Here is a 20904-nt window from a genome sequence, read left to right as displayed (position 1 = left end):
AAAGCTTATTGACATGCAAGAGCATTGAGAAGACTTTCATGTGGATACAGAGACCAAATAGTTCTTCATTCCATGTTCTGCAATCATTGTAGCACCCCAGTGAATATACAAGTGAGGTAGGTAGGAGATGATGGTTTACAGAGTACCTGTTTGATAACACTGATTGACCTCTGAAACACTGGTCTCTCAGTCTCACTAGCTGAGGACAACACAGCTGTTAATGTAGACACTTCAGTCTGTTTGAGCAAGAAAACAAGTTTTCACAGATCACAAACAAATTTGGTAATAACATGTACTACTGTTAAGAAAGAAAGAAATGTTTTATTTAACGACGCACTCAACACATTTTATTTACGGTTATATGGCGTCAGACATATGGTTAAGAACCACACAGATATTGAGAGAGGAAACCTGTTGTTGCCACTTCATGGGCTACTCTTTTTCGATTAGCAGCAAGGGATCTTTTATATGCACCATCCCACAGACAGGGTAGTACATACCACAGCCTTTGATACACCAGTTGTGGTGCACTGGCTGGAAGGAGAAATAACCCAATGGGCCCACCGATGGGGATTGATCCCAGACCGACCGGGCATCGAGCGATCACTTTATCACTGGGCTACGTCTCTCCCCTGTACTAGAGTCAATAGTCTATGCGTCTAAATTAATTGTTGAGAACAATTGTTGCAGGCGATAAAAATATAAGGCATGAATTGAAATTGGATTTTGTTCAACTGAAAGATGAATCCACTATTTATGTATAAGCAGAGATCTCTGTATTCAGTAGGAACAGTTTGATGATGCAAATGTTTTTTGATAGGTACCAAATTTAACATTAAAGTTCATAAAACTAACAAAGAAATCATGATAGGTATAAAGAAACAAAATCCTTGACTGCAAAGTAAACAAAAAACCCTAACAACTTCCAATGATGAACAGATGCTCTTGGTCTAGTTAGAAAAGTTGTCATCACCACGAAGACTACTACCAAAGATCAGCAAGGAGTTTTGTTTAATACACATGTACTTTCCCATTGAAAGGATAGTGCAATCCACAGCTTTTAAAAAATCAGTCTCTAGTACTGGTGGAGACGGTGAAAAGCTCAAAAGGACCAGTGGTGCCAAATGGTCTTATGATGGACTGCCATCTTAAACAAGCCCTTCACCACTGACTTACAACCTGTTCCAACTGAAATACAGCAGAATTCAAACCCAGGGGCAGCGCAGACCGTATGACCATGGCTGTATCACTTTTCAAAGAGGTACGGCATGGCTGTAACACTTTTGTGTGTGTGTGTTATTTGTTATATCTGTGAAAATGTCCTTATACGTAATTTGAAAGGCAAGTCTGGCAACCACGAGCCGTACCACTATTTTTTACACTGTGCCGCCCCTGAAACCATACCAGCAAAGTATTACTAACATGTTACTGCTACAGACAGATGCACAATGCTTGCAAGCACAGTACACTCAAAGCAATTTAACAAATACTGAAGCATTAGTTGTGACAAACATTTTTAACAAAATACAGTTACTCTTTGATGCACCACAATTCCTAACACTTATTTAACCATTAAACATGTCAGACAACATCATGGTTTCTTCTACTTATTGCACTATAAGATTTCTCACACTCACTTATACATAACACATCTGACATTACAATAACATTACTAAGTTCATGCACATCTGAAACGGACTTTTTGAAACACAAGGCAGCCATTTGTTCAAGCTTATTTATGCAGTAGAATCTAACTTGTGGACACATGAACAAAACTTGACTGACTAAATGATGACAAACTACAGTAAATACAGGTACTGTGTATGTAAATGAGATGAACTATACACAGTGACACCAATCTTGACACAATGGCACTGTGTCTAGAATACAGTTCTCATCATGGTCTCTATCAACACTGTAGTCTCTATCATGCCATAGCAATAAATAATAAATTTGAATCAAACGTGATTATTTAATTATCAAGTAGTATCACTGAGAATTAAAATAATAATACAGAAACAAGTGATCTTTATTGTGTCTGACTTATTAAGGTAACTTTGTTCGATTATCTGTTGATGAAATTGGTCAATTGTTTGTCTAATAAATTAACCACAAGCCAGAATTATGCTCTCTGTTACTGACATTATGGCAAGTTTGAAACAATAAATCCAATCTGATGCAACATGCACATTTTGTCACCCGGTGCATGTTTGACAATTTGTTTTGTCTACCAGCAGTCACAGTGTAAGCAAGTTGTGACAATGTAAGTGACAAACATTTTCTCATATGTTCATTATTACAGTACTTTGTAAAACATATTTATATCAGAATAAATAATTATTACGGTATACTTGTCCATTTTAACACAATGTTTTCTTTCCCCCCTATCTGAATCGAGCTGGAATATTATTTTCCCACTGAATTCGTGAACAAGCTAATTGCATATAAATCATGGAAACCCCAGCTGACAGTGATACAAGTACATAGACGTTTGCCATGGTATTCTGTAGGATTTACCATTATAAAAAGCCAATCAATACGCTGCTTTATTCACTGCATTTTATAACGAGAACTGAATCTCAGTAGTCTACGAAAAATAGAAATCATTGTGTCACTGTAGACAAAAGAGCTCCAAAAGTTTCTTAATACTGCAGAAATCTGTGCCTCATAGGAACAACATTTTCATGAAACAAGACAACATATCTTTCAAAACGGCAAACACAAACATTTATACATATATCTCTCTCAGAATATCAAACAAAACGTCCATAAAATACAACTGACCATTACAAAATCTTGAGCCTCAGTGGACCCAACAATATGGACCCAACAGTATGACAACCTAACACTAGATACATTCATGCCTCTCAGACATTTCTACACATCAGAGAAGAGTTTCATGCCTTTCTAGACATCAAACATTGCATGCCTCTGTGTGGACACTAAACATCTCATACAAGCATGCTTGCCAAACCTTCGATGATGATTTTCCTGAGCAAAGACTAGCCATAATTGAGGATGATTTTCGTGGTTTATCATCTTTATGTTTCTGTAACAAGAGAATCCTGAAGGTTGTCACCAACAAAAAAACATACCAGACTACGGTCTTTGAGTAATCGGCTAATCTATAGGTTTTAAACAGATAACTTAATCTTAACATAATGAAACACAAACCATCACAGTTTGCAATTTATATGAGGAAAAGTAATCATTATTGGTGGTTACTTCAATTATTGCTACCACATAAAATACATTTATTCTTGCAAAATGTTTTATAGGTGTTTGTCACAGTTCTTCACCAACATGCACTACAGAATGCTTGGCTTGTTACATATATTGAAATTACTTGATTTGATCACTTGACCTGCGATAAATTCTTACCACTGTACATTATCCTTCTGCAAGTGAAACCAATGCTATCTTGAATTATTGATGTCAATGTTCTCCTGTTGTGTTATCTCCATATACCTGCATCTTGTAATTAGCTCAAGGGTCACACACATTCACCCCCCCCCCCCCCTTGTTAACAGTAACAGAGACATTCTTAATGCCCTAGCACAATAGTAAATTAACATTATCACAATCTAAACACTCTCAGTATTATTTCTAAAAAAAAACCCCTCAACAATCAAATGTACGCGTTTATGACTTCCCACTCATCACCCTATAGCCAAGTATCTTGAGGTCTTTCCCATTCTTCTCACATTCATGTTACATACACATATTCAGCTAATGTTCACAATAATACTGTGACTTGGAAATAAAAGCTTTGTGCTACACAAGGAAAAGTGAACTGGACACTGAGGGAGGTGTGCTTACACAGAGTATACTTTTTCAAGTTAAGAAATATTAACAAGCATTCTGAGAGCCCTGCTAAAGCAATAAATGTCCCTTAACGGACCCAACATATTTTCTTATCTCCTACATTCAAGGGCCATAACTCTGTGAAAATGGGGAAAATCGCCATAAAAGTTAAACTGGATCTGTAACAGTAATATGATAAAGCTATACACAAAATTTCAGCTCAATATCTTGAGGCATTGAAAAGAAAACTATATGTGGGACAGATGGATAGACAGACAGGACAGACGGAGATGAAACCTATAGTCCCCTCCAGTTGGATCAGTAGGGGACTAATAATGATGGCACCTGAAATACAATTTATTTCTCCCTTGAGAACCATACCACTAGTACTGACAACTATAGTCAGTAACTGACATCTATTAAACACACATATGAAGAAACTGCTCTATAAGCAAACACCACAGAAAGAGAGACAGTATACACAATGTATAATATGAAAAAGCCTGCTACTGTAAGCTAGAGACAGTGAGAGGTGAATGAAATGAAGTTGCACCTTATGAGGTCTGGACTTATCGGCAGCGTCAGTGTGACCTGGTCCAGCCAAACCAGCCTGTTGTCGGGGAAACAAAACAAAAGAAAACCAGGTATCAACACAAGAAAAACAATAAATGTCCTTAATAATTAGCTAATGATAAATGAGGTACAATGATTGTTAAAATCAGAGCAAGTCTATTTAATGTGATAAAACAAAGAATTTCTAAATGTGTGAATGTGGGTGGAAAATAAACAAATAAAAAATAAAACAAGACTTCTGCCGGTTTCTGACAATAAGTTCAGCCATGTAACTGCTTTAATAATAATAATTTTAAAAGAAATGGTGGAAAGGTGAGGTCCTTAAAATTAATGGTGTATATTTTGAACGATATCTAACAGTACAGAGAGTGATGCATTAACATATGATTCTTTATTAATGTTATTCTTCAGAAAAGAAAAATATTTTATTTACGGACCACACAGATTTTGAGTGGAAACCCGCTGTCGCCATTACATGGGCTACTCTTTCCGATTAGCAGCAAGGGATCTTTTATTTGCACTTCCCACAGGCAGGATAGCACATACCATGGCCTTTGTTGAACCAGTTATGGATCACTGGACGGTGCAAGTGGTTTACACCTACCCATTGAGCCTTGCGGAGCACTCACTCAGGGTTTGGAGTCGGTATCTGGTTTTAAAATCCCATGCCTCGACTGGGATCCGAACCCAGTACCTACCAGCCTGTAGACCGATGGCCTAACCACGACGCCACCAAATAAAGAATATGTGTACAACCAATAATTTCACTTCCTAATGGATTTAAAATGTTTTTTATAAGTATAAAAGGTGTTTTACAGGTTAAATTTGACTAAATCTATTGTTTACCTATTTTGCACACACCTACTCCTAGTTCTTTGAAAGCAAAGAAATGGCTACTATTATGATGTTGCCTATATTTGACAACTATTTTTGTTTCTATTTTTACCAAGGATTCATGGGATATTCTCAAATTTATTATGCAAAATTGCATGTGTTGGATTGATTAATTTGTAATTAATATTTTATCACAAATAAATGTAATCATAGTAAAATACGACACCTTCAATTATAATATTGTAGTTCTAAGCAGTTTAAAACAGGAAACTCATTAAGTATCAACTGCACTATATGAAAGTCAAAAGAGTGGCTTACAAACAATTGTGTGTGTGTGTGTGTGTGTGTGTGTGTGTGTGTGTGTGTGCGCGTGCATGTTTGTTTAGTTGATTTTATAGGCTTTTTTAAATGATATGTAATGTGGAAAATTATGTTCAAAACAACTTAAATTATGAATGAAATACAGTACATAAGTCAATACACATAATTGAAATATCTAAAAATAAAGCTACAAAACAAACACTAGCTTTTCATCATTTTAAAACCAAATGGTGTAACTTATAAAAGTAAATTATATCATGAATATAAAGCAGTTGTTTCCTATTTACAATGTAAACCAAATCTATTAAAATACCATGTACTCCATCATATACATGTACATGTTTGAATAGATGGGTTTTTGTTTTTGACATCACAACTTGGGAAATGAAGAAAACATTTGTAACTTTGAGATGCTGATGAAAACAAAGTGCAGTGTCTAGAAGAATATAATCAATATTACTGAAATAAAAAAATTATCAGTCAAACCATGTTATGTGAAAACCACAAAATGTAAAAAAATATCAAGATATGTACATGTAGGTGTAGTCTATTGCACATGGACTTGAAATTGATTGCATTCATAACAAGTAGCATCTATAGGTTATTTTAATGTTCTCGGAAATATGATATGGTATCATAATAATACATGTATTATATTAACATTAACAATTTTGGAAAAACTGATCATTAAATATTTCATGAAATAATTTATTAACTGCATTCCATTTTTTTTCTCTTCCAATTTTTGTTGCAAAACAGTATTTTAAATAATACAATTTTAGAGAATGGTTTTTGTTGTGCATTCAGTCTAAAACAGATTGAGGTGTGTGCCTCATGTTTTCTAAAGAAAAGTACCTCTTTTGTTTCTCTTATAGAACAAACCAAAATGTTTTTCTACTTAAGGGTGTTGAATACCATGCTTATTATTCTTAAATAACATGCACTGTACATGTACACAATGGATATTTGAACAACATGTTTTTAGCACATTATCAAGTGTGACCAAAAAAAATCAATATGAATCGAACTGAAAATAAACAAATACAACTAGTAAAATCTAAAACTAAAAAGCAAATTAATCACCATGCACATTAACTGTGCAACACTACACATATAAGCAAAATGTTTAACAATAGCATATTATAGCCATTTAAAAAGAAAGTTGACTATTTACAGATACAGTGAACATTTTGTTTTCAAAATCATGATTAGCAACCACTGTTTAATGTTTTGAAATTGTGTAGCAATCTCTGAAACTTGAATAATGAATTGTGACACAAAACTGAACAAAATATTCTCTGGTTTACATTTGGAAATAAAACTATTACTTAATCACACATTAGTTACACTGCTGTTGGTTTATATATTTGTTATGCATCCCTTGAAATCAGATCCAACAACGGCAATTTAGCATAAATAATAAAGTAGATCCCCAATAATATTAAAAATGCCCCCGCCGATCAACTATACAACAGTTTTTGGTAGTAGCACTTCTGATTGCAGTCACAAATTTCAAAGGTTGTTTATGTTAAACCTTTTTGTACACTTGTACATCTTCATAAGTTCAGGTTTCAGTATATTTAAATCACTTTAAATGGCTAATATGCAAGGCAAATTGTTTTTAAAAGCATTGCTTAGTATCTATCGAAGGATGTTAATTCTGTAAAGTTGACTGACATGGTACTAATGCTGCAGTGTCCTATATAAAATATTATGATATACAAGACTATGGCTTCATTAGTTAAGCCTTTCACAGTATATGAAATGAATTATGATGACAATGCTTTTCATGACAATGGCGATGAATAAAATGAACATGAAAAGAGATTAAGTATCTGATACGACTTTAAACAGACTGAATAGAACACCCTCAAGTTTTATAACAAATGAAATAGAACACCTCCAAAAACAATACTTTAAATGTTGGTATATTGTGAGTTATCCAATATTAGAAAATAATAGACTATTTTCATGTATGCCCATTTGACATAACACTATTTTACCTTTATCACTTTTTAAAATATTTTAGGGGAAATGACCATTGGCCTTCAAGCTCTCCACCTATACTAACATTCATGAATCTTATTTTTCTGTTTTCCTCCACCACTTGTACCAAACCATGACACACGACTCACCCAAGTTCTTAGCCAATAGTTCTTCTTTTTGTTTTGTTTTTGTTTTGTTTTAGGGTTTACGGAAATCTGCCTTTAAATGTAGACTATTTATGAATACCCAGATGTGGTATCATCTATGGTTGACAATATAACAATTATGTTTAATTATTAATACTTGAAATACATTTTCTTTTACTTGTCAGATGGAACTTAAAAAGTTCATAACTGGCAAGCATATTTGTAAGCATAATCATGACATGATAAAATTAATAGAACAAAGTGTATTTTAGTAACCAAGTGAACCCCATTTTTTTTAGTTTTTTCCAAGAACATTATTGTTATGGATCCAAGCTGTCATCTACCAATAAGCAACGGTTTCAAGCTAAACCAATCAAGCTGTGGTTAAGCACTGTCACACACACGTGCACACACACGCACACACACACACACACACAAACTCCCCCACCCCCATACACACAAAAGCCATCGTCATGTGCTGCAAAGTTAACATGATTCCATGCTTCCGCTAATTCAAGATTCTGGGTCGGAAGCGTAATATTACAATATAGAATCCCAAAATATCTATATTAAATCATGTTTACGACATTCGCAGAATCCTAAAAAATAATATCACACCTCATCTTACAGTATTTGTGACATGTGAATACCAAACTACTTTACACATGCAGTTAGAAGAAAGACCGTCTGTTAATTGATCCAGTCACTGTTTAGAAGCAAATACTACCAAGAATCCAAGTGCACATGGCATACACAACCTACTGACAGCAGTTAAATACAACAGATGAAAGACTTGACCAACATACTACCGACAGTAGTGATCATGCAAAAGGGAACGTTAATATATAAATACAAATACTATTGTTATTGATCTAGATCGGAAATGTTTTTGGGTTTTTTTTTAAGGAGATTCATCTGTTTAGCCCAGAGACTTCTTTCTTTCTTCAAAGTTAAAGTTCGTATGGTTTGTTTAACAACACCAATAGAGCACTGATTAATTAATCATCAGCTACTGGATGTCAAACATTTGGTAATTCTGACACGTAGTCATCAGAGGAAACTCGCTACATTTTTACTAATGTAGCAAGTGATCTCTTATGTGCAGTTTTCCAGACAGGAAAGCACTAGCTTGAATGAGAAAATACCTAATCAATTGAATGGATCCGAGGTGGTTTGATCATGTGACGCAAGCACTTCAACTGACAGTTATATCTCCTGCCCCCCCCCCCCCCCCCATCCCACATTTTTTAAAAAGCCTTTAAAAAGTTATTAATGGATCTAAATATTAATGCCTAGCAAGATGCATCAACAATCATGCATGTGTTTCATTTATTTTCTTCCACACCCACAACTAACACTCAGACTGTGCACACGGGGCTGTCTACTCTACGCCCCAGCAAGCATGTGGTTTAAGGGTTTGGTTTGTACAAGGGCTAACAACCTGGTCGTCATGCGCATCTCCAACTGGGGCCCCGGCTGCGCTACTTCCATCAGGCGACTCAAGTTTCGACTTGGAATCTTTGTGAGGCTTTTTAAACTTGCCCAAAAATCCACCTTTTTTGCCTTCGTCCTTTTTATCTTTTTGCTTATCTTTTCCCTTTTCTTTTCCCTTTTTATCATGTTTGTCCTTATCATCCGTTTTTTTATCAGTATCTTCGTCATGTTCCTGTATTCATAAATGAACACCACTATTCACATGATATTCTACAGAATAAGAACTGATGAATATAATGTAAAAATCATAAGATATGAAACAATTGATAAAATTGTCAAAACTTAAAACAAATGGATAAATTAATTTAAAAAAAAAATTAATTCACCTGATGAAAAAGAGTGAACTACATGAAACAATGAATGATTTAATGAATCACTAGATGATTTAAGAATTAATCAAATCTGGTTGTATGCACACATACATGTTCTTCAGTAAAATCAATTGCATCAATGATTAACAGATCGAAATGAAAATCCAATACTATTAAAATGTTAAAATTTATAATATGTTAAAACATTATGGTTTGGTAAAATAACTCAGGGATTAAACTACCATATTTAATTACCTGAAATATTTATGTAATTTTAATAAAGAAATATAAATTATTTTTCTTATTGTACTTTGAATTAAATAAATTAAAATTCTACATATAATCAACCTTTGAAATAATCAACATTCTCTGTGTTAATAATAGTTTTGAAAACTGCACACTTGTGATGTTTGGAACAATTATAACCAATAAATTAAAGACAGATAATAAGTTACTGTACACATATTTCAAGATATTATAAAGTTTTCTTATTCAGATAAAAACAGATTTCTTACTCTTAGTAACAATCAAGCTCTGACTGAAGAATCTACTTTTCACAATATATAAAGAATTTATAAAAAGAAAATGGTTGTAAACCAGATATTTTAGTGATGGTAAATTGAAAATAGGACAAGAATAAATAAATAAATAAAACATGATAAAAAAAAAAAGGAAATGTTTTATTTAACGATGTACTCGACACATTTTATTTACGGTTATATGGCATCAGAAATCATGATCAATAATAATAAATAAATCAGGATAAATAATAATAAATATATATTTATTTATTTTTTAAATCAGAAAATGTATATTACTCCTATGCATTAACTGGCACTTTTTGATGTGGTTGGGACAAGTGGGAACTATTTGTGTGTTTAGGTAGATGAATCCCTGAGTTAATATGTATGAGGAGCACCTTTTCGGGCACAGACCCCTGTCTTGCTATGCCGGCGCCTGCCATGACACCTTCACTCTGCATAGAACAAAACACATGCATAGATCTTTAAACAATTAACGTCGTAAAATATTTTGTTAAAACCTGAATGAAAAAACACAAATAAAAATACTGATACTGTGTGAACAGGCAACAATCAGTGAAGAGAGTATGTACAAATAATAAACTTTATGAAGAAATTATTGAATATCAATGAGATCTATTAAAAAATTAGGAATTATATGTTAAAATATTCTGGAATGAGATTGCTATGAACATGATGTTACGATTCCATTAAAAGTATAAAAAAAGGAGGAAAAAAATCAAACAATACAGCATCGTCATATTCACTGTCAAATCGAAGAATTCTTCAGCTGGAAAAAAGTCAACACATTCTTTCCTCTCCCATCATTTTTAGGGACCAGTGAAAAAGAGAACTCCTTTCAAGGCTCAAACGATCTACTACAATTTGTCAGTTATAAAATTCTTCGAAAGTAAAAATATAAATAGAATATACAACAAAACACAAGCTATAGGTAATGAGTAAAAATGTGTTTAAAAATATTTCTTGGAACTGTAATCAGTTTGTATAAAATATTTACCCTTTCGAGTTCAGCTGCGTCCGGTTCATGACCCAGTTGTGCCCTCTCTGTTGCATTCTCATCATCCTGAATATAACCCAACATATTTATACAATAAATAAATCATTTAAACATATTGACAAAATTTCGCAACTACAGCTAAAGAACAGGAAAGAACAAAAATTAAAGAACACCGGCTATAATTTCTATCAGAATATATATTTGTGTTTAAAAATGTAAAAGCTGTCCCTCAACCAAACTTAAGGGCTCTGGGTAGGAAGCACAATATGGCCTGCTGTTATTTTTTAAAGTTATGTTATTAGGTTATATTTCTGTGGGGTTGTTCATACCAAATAGTAGTTCTCTCCTTTTATAAAGTCTATTTAAATTACGGTAAATTGAAAACTTTGAATGAATTGAAAACATATGATTGAATAACATAGGTCAACATTCACATCTCTTCAGCCATACATCACCAGACAGTGATCTCAGTGATGAAAGGGTCAGTGTGACAAATAAACAAGACTATACCAGTTTATCCCATTCGGTCTTCTGCAGACGGCCGATCCATCTCCACCAGGGCGATCTTCTCCTTGCCCTTGCCTTTCTTCTTCTTTTCCTTCTCTTCCTTTTGTTTCTTCTTCAATTCTTCTTTGCGTTTCTTCTCCTCTTCCTTCTCTCGTTTCTTCCTCTCCTTTTCTTCTTCTTTTGCGTTTTTGGGCGACACGGCCACCTGGACAGTTCCTGCTGGGACGGCCATCGCATCTTCTTCCCTCACTGGTTCGCCTTGCAACGTGGCCTCCTATTTCAAGAAAGAAAGAAATGTTTTATTTAATGACGCACTCAACACATTTTATTTACGGTTATATGGCATCAGACCACACAGATATTGAGAGAGGAAACCTGCTGTCGTCACTTCATGGGCTACTCTTTTCGATTAGCAGCAAGGGATCTTTTATATGCACCATCCCACAGACAGGGTAGTACATACCACGGCCTTTGATATACCAGTCGTGGTGCACTGGCTGAAACGAGAAATAGGCCAATGGGCCCACCAACGGGGATCAATCCCACACCGAATGCACATCGAGCGAGCGCTGTACCACTATTTCAAGAGTAACAGTCTTTACTGATTTCAGTATTCATAATACTAAAAATGTAGAGGGGAAATTAATGAATTAATTAATCAATTAAGTATTTAATCACATTGATTAACATCAAAATAAAAATTGAAAGGAAATGTTAAAATAGTTAAAGTTTTGTTTTCTTTAACAACACCACTAGAGCACACTGATTTATAAATCATCAGCTATTAGACGGTAAATATTTGTTAATTTTTGACAGAGAGTCTTACAGAGGAAATCCACTATATTTTCCCCATTAGTAGCAAGGGATCTTTTATATATACACCATCCCACAGACAGGACAGCATACGCTACAGCATTTGATATACCAGTCGTGGTGCACTGGCTGCTAAAACAGTTGAGAGTTGTGAACAATTTAAACATTAGTTAGTAGTTTAAAATGTTAAAATAAAACAGGCGTCTTGTCGCAACACACCAGTTGATTATAATCAATGGCATCAAACGAAGTCTAGATTCTAGAGTGGGGTCAGAGAATGTATCAACTGCTGCAGCAAAACATCTTACTCTACTGATAGACTATAATAAACCAGACAAGGAGCAATGTCTTGAGATTAGGTGGAAAAACATCTAACAAGACTTAGTATTATACCATTATCAACTCTGGCTGAGCCACATCCAAGACTTAAGTCAGATTGAGTGGAGTTGCATGATTCTGTCCATATTTTGCTTCGCGGTTGCGGAAAAGCATTACTGTGTCAAATACTTACTTATAAATCACTGTTACCGATTTTTTGTGAATATCAGACTACTTTTTAAATCCATATCACTGCATGTTTGTGGGCGTCGATCCATAATATCATAAAATTTGAGGGTGATGTTGTTTTTGTTTTATAACCCATTTTACCCTTTGCAAAAATCCCTGGACAATTTACTCCTTACATGAAGGAAGAACAAAACAAGCCATGAATGAATGTTTAACACCACCCCAGCACAAAAATACACATCGGATATTGGGTGTGCAAAACATGCAAAGAAAAAAAAGACATCTTGGTTCCATAAATGTGTTTGAGACAAAAAAAACCCCAAACAAACTAATGAAAATGCAAGTTCTTCAGTTATGGAGACACATTTGTCCAAAATAAAGCTGCCTGAACGTACCTGGTCTCCAGGAGTTCTGTGCCGCCTATCAGCCGTGTCTGTTAAGTTTTCTCTTGAGCCTGGCCGTCTCCCTTCCTCATATTCACCTGGACCACGTGTTCGTGTTTCTCCTTCCTCAGGATCATACGGTTTCATCCCCTTTGGCAGCCCAACCGTGGCCAGAGCTGTTGGAACTCTGTCGTTGCGGTTGCGCTCGTCTGGCAGGCTGCGGTTGCGATCGTCTTGCAGACTGCGATTGTGGTAGTCGTCCTCAGAGTATTTTCGTTCCAGGGTGTTTGCATGGCCGGGGTCGTATGGATCTCTGTCATGTGTTCTCATGGCCACTGTTAGAAAAACAACAATGTCAGCATAAAACTCTCAATATGGAGAAAGAGATTTTTTTTTTTAAATTTGTGCCATTTTAACTTTAAAATCATCCAATTCAATTTGTATTTACCCAATTACAAAATTAATTTTGCTATAATAAAGCATTTCTTACAACAAACTTTCTGCAAATTGTATAATACCATATTATCATTCTAAAATGTGACAAGTATTACAGCAAAATAATTAAATAAAACACTAGTACAGAAGTTGTTACAAAATGTACATGAAGTACAAACCCAAATATTTTCTAGTCTACAAATCACATATAAGTGTGTGTGTTCAGCTAAAATTGGCGATTTAAAAGTAACTGTCTGGATCCGGTTTTGATGCATATTTTTAAAACATAGAATATCAAACCTGTATTCTGTTCAAATTGTTTTTAATATTTAATATTCAAATTTCATTTAGTGTAAATCCTGTTGGAACTGCACATAATACTGGGCTAGCTCTGGCACTTGCCAAATTTGCAATTGGCAAATTTGAGAAACATTCAAACAATTGGCTGATTTTATTATAATTTGGCAAAATTTCCTGTAATAATTGACATTTTGTTAGAAAATAACTGGGTTTCTGCCATTTATAATTTGGCAAAATTTTCTGCTTATCCAGAGCTAGCCCTTTAAGAGCACATGGATTCACCAAAACTGTCTACGCTACACAATGTTAAGCTGAAAGCAGCCTCAAGCCAAGGTATCTATTTCTTACATTCATCCACACTGCGAGCTCGGTTTTCTCCGTACGGCATTGTGCTTCTGTAGTTTGAACGCTTTAATGGTCTGTCGTCCCTTCCGAGGATTTCTAGATTCTTTTTCGTCTGGAATAGTGTACGACCGGAGTAACGGAACTTGGAACCTAGTCTTGGGAATAATGTACTACCCTTAGGAACATCTGGTTCTCGCAATCTGAAAAAAGAAAAAGAAAAGACAAATGATCAAAGATAAATTAATAATGGTAAAAACACAGAATTCAGTTTAGAAGGATTTTTTCTTCCTCTAAATTCAAGAGGCAAAATTCATGATTAATCTATTAATAGAAAGCATAAAAATCAGTTTGAGACAATCAAGTGTATTTTCAGTTCTTGTTTTGAAAGCAATAGTTCCATGGCTATATTATCAAACAAATCAGTGAATTTTGTTTTAAGAACCTAGATTTTTTTTTTTTTAAACAAGATACAAGCAATGAAAAAGTTAAAAGTTTGTTTTGTTCACGGACACCACTAGGGCACATTGATTAATTAATCATTGGCTATTGGATGTCAAACATTTGGTAATTCTGACGTAGTCATCAAGAGGAAATCTGCTACATTTTTCTAATGCAAGGGATCTTTTATATGCACTTTCCCACAGGCAGGAAAGCACATACCACAGCATTTGACCAGTTGTGGTGCACTGGTTGGAATGAGAAAACAAAATCAAACAGTTGAATGGATCCAGTGAGGTGGTTCAATCCTGCAACGCAAGCACCTCAAGGAATCACTCAATCAACTAAGCTAAATGCCACCCATACAAGCAATGAAATAAACCAAACTAAGATAATAATTTTTTTTTAATAATTGTTCTATCACTGTTTCCACTGTATGTGGACTGTACAGGATGTTTAGGACAACCAATTTTTAAACTAATAATATCTTTATTTATACAAGGCTCACACTGTCCATTTCCTGTCCTGGACAAAGGAGCCGGCGCAAGTCGACACATGCGCCCATGACAGGCATGCACTACAACAACCTGCTCTGAATGTACACTTTAAACCCTAAGACCAAGCCAGACCTGTCCATTGCCAAATGAGCCAATTGATAATTTTCATACAAATTGTCTACAAAATTAAGTATATGATTAATAAAATGTTCTTATATTAGCCACATTTTTAAGGAAATGCTCTACATATGTGAAACTTGGCTAAAACAATTTTGTTTCCAGTGTAAGCCCCGATTTATACCATACATATCCTTACAGCAAAAGTTAGCTAAAAACAAATAGAATTAGATTTGTACACTACCTGAAGAATGCATGATGTTCGACGCACGTTTTCCATAATCGCTTGGCATATCGATGGTTATCAAGTTTAAAACCAATTGTCCATTCATGGGATTCAAACTGAAAACAAAAATCAATTAACTACTTTTGAAACATGCCTATGGACAACCAAGAAACATAGTTAATTAATACCACAAGACAAAGTTAAAGTTTGTTTTGTTTAACAACACCACTAGAGCACATTGATTTATTAATCATTGGTTATTGAATGTCATACATTTGGTAATTTTGACAGTCTTAGAGAGGAAACACGCAACATTTTTCTATTAGCTGCAAGGGATCTTTTATATGCACCATCCCACAGACAGAATAGCACATACCATGGCCTTTGATACCACAAGACACCAGCTACAGGATACCAAGAATAAAAAAAATAATGTATGCATGCAGATTTAACTTTAACATTATTGGTTTTTAAAAACAATATTTATTTGCAGATCAAATTTGGGATTGTCCAACAGGCAAGTGTATTATTGGATTACGGTTTGACAAAAACACATTTAGGGGACAAGTGTGTAATCTTTGCTATTACACTTTTCCTTAAGAAGTTTATAAATACATACAATAGTGTTCGTAACCAGAAGGATAAGTATCACTGGGTGTGGGCAAGTCTAATTTTTATATTTTAGAGTAGCTAATTGTTTTTAAAGTCAATCATTCTCCATCATTAATTACAAACCCTTCAATCCAATAGGTGGGTGGATGGGTGGGGGGTTACACCTGTAAACATCTGTGTTAAATATATACTTATTTTATTTCTATTCAAAAAAATAACATGTGTTTCAAAGACACTGTATGATTAGGTTTTTAAGCATGTTAAAACTTTGTTATTAAATGTCAAGTATTTTTAAACACTTATTTATTTCAGCAATGGTGAATATGTGTCCTACACCACATCCTTACAACTATTCCAAATGTATCGACTCTTAAGGGTTTAAAAATATTAGGGTTTAACACACAGGTAAAGGTAATGATACTGTCAATAATTTCTTAATTAATGAAATTAGTTAATATACACACAAACCCTGCAATTAAGAAAATGTCCATGGCAAAAAAACATGCCATTACAAAAAAACTGAATATAGTCGAAAGGCAAAAATTTGCTGTGGAGAATTAAAAACTCCACCACAATCTCGACAGCATTGCCGAGTGCCGTGGGCAACTGCAGGGGTTGACACCAACAATCTACACAGTCCCTGTATTAAGCCATCTGCTATGATACAGGTAGAAGGCCTTGGTTATACATGTATAACAAAAATAGACTCACCTCTCCTGGTCGCAGTCTTATGTAGAAATTATTCCTCTTATATGAAATTTTCAATATTTTTGGCCAAACAAATCTGTTGATGCGCAATTTGTCTCTGTAAACAAGAAGTCCACTGGCACACACTCCCAACAAGATGTCGATTCCTTTCGAATCCTGAAAGAGGAAAACTCAGTTGTAAATAACAGGGGGAAAAAAGAATTCCAAGAGCACTGCTAAAGCAATACAATGTCATGTCCCCTAACATAAGAAAGAAATGTTTTATTTAACGACGCACACATTTTATTTACGGTTATATGACATCAGACATATGGTTAAGGACCACACAGATACTGAGAGAGGAAACCCGCTGTCGCCACTTCATGGGCTACTCTTTTCGATTAGCAGCAAAGGATCTTTATATGCACCATCCCACAGACAGGGTAGTACATACCACGGCCTTTGATATACAAGATTACACAGGTTTTATTTCACTAGCAGTGAACTTTCATGATAAACACATTATGCTATCATTATTATTACCTTAGCTTTATGAAGATCAACACCATACATGGCCAACTTCTTGGCATTTTCAAGAAAATGCATATCTGCTGCTTCTGGCGTTTCACCCCTAAAAACAACAACATTGATTGTTCAGCTCTTCAGGTATAGATATATTTGGTAACAGAAATATATTAGACTATTTTTAATTCCATCAAGAATTAATTTTACAGTTTTTAAAACATTTGGATTTTTATACAAAGTTTTGAAATATACTTACCTCGATATTTGTATTGTATTTTGCTTTTCCCACAGCTCTATACAGTGTTTCTTACATAACTATATAAGTTTCAATTTTAACTTAATCCTGTTCATATGGATACCTTTGTTCGACACCCTATAGTCCACTGTGAAGTCCATAAACATTATGACATCCAAAAGTTCATTGTGAAGTCCATAAACATTATGACACCCAATAGTCCACTGTGAAGTCCATAAACATTGTAACACCCAATAGTCCACTGTGAAGTCCATAAACATTATCAACTGTATAAATGTTAACTGCAATGATGCCTACCTTAGTGAAATTTATTTTGAGCTATTATTGTCTTAGTTTTTCACAAACAGCTGTCATACTGTTGTTACTCTTAATGGTAAAAAAAACCCAAACCAAAACCAATGTAACAACCTACAAAACAAACAACCTTCTACACAGTCGACTATGTTAAGTAACTAAGGTTGACAACAGTAATTTTTCACACCTTGTCTTAGCTTCGTACACTATATAACATATATATAATATATTTAATGAATGGTACTACTTATTTTTCTAATCTTTTAAAACTTTAACTTGATATTTTAACTAAAATTGTGAAAAATTAAAACATATCAACATGTAAACTGCATTGTCTGCTCAATACAGAACTCGAACAATTTTCACTGGGGTCAAGGTAAGCAGACTGATTTTGATTTTGATGTAGCGAATCATTGCAATAATATACCCAATCTTTAATTTGAATAGTCCAATGACTTCACTTTGCATCTCCATACCATAACAATAAACTGGGTACATGACAATTTCCATGCAAAATTGCTGGCAGTGTTTAAGAAAACCTTGTAATTATTTTTATTTTTCTATTTAAGAAATATGGATTTGAAATAAAATTACAGTAAGATATATTATATTTATTATATACAAAGCCAAAACAAAGGTGTGAAAAGTTACTGTTGTCAACCTCAAGGGTTCTGATCATAACTAATATTTATGGTCAGCCAACCTACTTGTGTTGTTTGTGAAGTTCATGGATCTTCTCGAGGAGTTCTTGTGTTTGAACCGGGGCGAACGGCATGTCCTTAATGTAGTCAATGCCATAGCCGTGTTGTGCTGGATCGTAGTCCCCTTTGTCTGCCTGGACACTGTACGAGCCCAGTATTGCATGTGTTACAAATGAACAGGGCAACCTAAACACAAAAAGAAAATAAATTTATAACAATACCACTATTCAATAAGCTAATCTATTCAATCCATTAGAAAAAAAGAAAGAAAAAAAAAGTTCATTAAATAAACTCCATCATATTTCTTTGGGTCAGGATGAAAAAAAAGAAGAGATTACAAATGAACAGACCAACCTACAAGACAAAAACAAAGATATTTATAACAATAGCACTATTAGAAATACCAGAGAAATTCACTATTCAATAAGGTAATATGATCAATCCATTAGAAAAAAAGAAAGAAGAAAGTTTCATTAAATAAACTGAAGATGAAATGTTTTACATATGGACATTTCTGTTATATTACTGTGGGTCAGGATGAAATAAGATATTCCTAACCATGTCTGTTTAACATTCAACAAGCGTACATTCCAAATGTTATTTTAAAAGTAACGTAAGCTCTTTAGCTCTAAATAGTAAAGGAAAGTCTATATGATTATTCTTCAATACATGAGAAGAACCGTTTATGTCTGGAGAAAATCTTACCTTCCGTCAAGAATGTCTCTTCTAATTTGTAAGCATACTAGGTAGCTGTTGAATAACAATAATAAAAGAAAATTAAATATCATACTTCATCCATCACTGGACTTTTCTAACAATACAATTTCTCAAAATCAGAAAATTTAACAGTGACGTCACATTAACTCTGGTGAAAGAAAACTTGTTTGGATACTGAAAAAGTTAAACAAAATATCAACTAACAAACTTCTCACAAAAGCAATTTCGACACATCAATTGCCTGTCATCATTTGCTGCGTCCCTGTCGTAGACGTTGCCGGGACGGCGTGACCGTTCTTGGCGTTCCTCCAGTGTAGAAAAAGCCACGAAAACTAGTGCGAACGGTGCGCCACCGGGCAGCCGGCCACCCACCCACCCAAACCACCCCCAGCTATTTTTGAAATAGCAGTTACGTTATGTAAAATATTAAAACTAGCCCAAATAAACTGAATAAAATATCCTAAATTATACACCATATTGCCATTCTGGATAAAACAAGCCTTTTTAATTTGTCTTAATAGACCTCTTTCACATTCCACCGCGCATGTGCCCGTTGCTGGGTAACTCGAGGGCGCAAACTGCGAACTCACGCGAGATCTCGCAAAAATAAACATGTGGACAAGTTGAGGGGCATAGACAATGGGAGGCCACACAATAGGAATGTAAAAAAACCCTCCAAAATTAATTATTCTATCAGTAGGGAACCCGAAAATTCTGTCGACATCCAACAAGATTTATTGGAGACATTTGTGAATTATTCCTTATCACGAAATAAAAAAACATTTGGTTGTTAAAGCCCAACAAACCATATTTTAAACCCGGGTTTATAAAAGTGTGGCTATAGTCCCCCTCTGACTTCTCGGTTGCTACCGATCTGAGAATGGTTAGAAATGTAACTGTATTGTATACACAATTGGATTTTACATATAAAAGTCCTTGTCCCCAAATGACCGGGATAACGTAGCAAGAACGTCTGTCCGAGGTTCCATTTGCTGAAGGTTCGATCCTCCTCGGTGGGCCCGTTTGATAATTTCCCATCCCAACCAATGATCCATCAAAGGACATCGTGTATGCTATCCTGTTTGTGGGATATGAGAAGTATGCCATGTATAATTTATTATAAATATATTGGTACGACTGAAAACAAACAGTTTCTTGTCGTGGCTCTGTGACCAAGACATTTTACATGCATACCACAACTTAATGCAACTTGTTAACGTATATTTCGCAACAAAAGTTCGTGTATTATTCTCGAGTGTAACCGGCGTCATCTCATTGTTTGGCAAGGGGTTCTATATATATTTTTTTTTTTGTCTACAGCTCCGTGCCTTTGGCGCTCGCGTTTGATGAGTTCCGTTTACATGAAATTTCAATCCCACTCCCCACCACTAATCATGCTGGCTACTGGCCTGAAGTTATATACAATATTCATAAGTTAGACAAAACATCAAATTAGGATCGTATCGAGTTGCATGGGTCTACCACTCTGGAAAAGTTGCTGAACTTTATGTTATGTATAATCATGTACGTTATAAA

The 20904-nt window shown here is 34.6% G+C and overlaps 1 protein-coding gene across 1 annotated transcript in view; it reads right to left on the bottom strand.

The window, feature by feature from the left end:
- Window positions 1-20904, bottom strand: part of LOC121374786 (band 4.1-like protein 3) — a 122347-nt gene that overhangs the window by 20615 nt on the left and 80828 nt on the right. The window contains exons 6-18 of the mRNA XM_041501896.1: window positions 19357-19401; window positions 18658-18837; window positions 17419-17506; window positions 16900-17052; window positions 15595-15692; window positions 14302-14498; window positions 13231-13553; window positions 11526-11789; window positions 11009-11074; window positions 10389-10445; window positions 9106-9330; window positions 4358-4414; window positions 147-236 (exon numbers count right to left, since the gene is read on the bottom strand). Coding sequence (XP_041357830.1) covers window positions 147-236; window positions 4358-4414; window positions 9106-9330; window positions 10389-10445; window positions 11009-11074; window positions 11526-11789; window positions 13231-13553; window positions 14302-14498; window positions 15595-15692; window positions 16900-17052; window positions 17419-17506; window positions 18658-18837; window positions 19357-19401 — 1843 coding nt within the window. The remainder of the gene's footprint in view (window positions 1-146; window positions 237-4357; window positions 4415-9105; window positions 9331-10388; window positions 10446-11008; window positions 11075-11525; window positions 11790-13230; window positions 13554-14301; window positions 14499-15594; window positions 15693-16899; window positions 17053-17418; window positions 17507-18657; window positions 18838-19356; window positions 19402-20904) is intronic.

The sequence above is a fragment of the Gigantopelta aegis genome, chromosome 6 (genome assembly GCF_016097555.1).
Source record: "Gigantopelta aegis isolate Gae_Host chromosome 6, Gae_host_genome, whole genome shotgun sequence".
In the NCBI taxonomy this organism is placed as follows: domain Eukaryota; kingdom Metazoa; phylum Mollusca; class Gastropoda; order Neomphalida; family Peltospiridae; genus Gigantopelta; species Gigantopelta aegis.
This window is presented reverse-complemented; position numbering and strand designations above follow the sequence as displayed.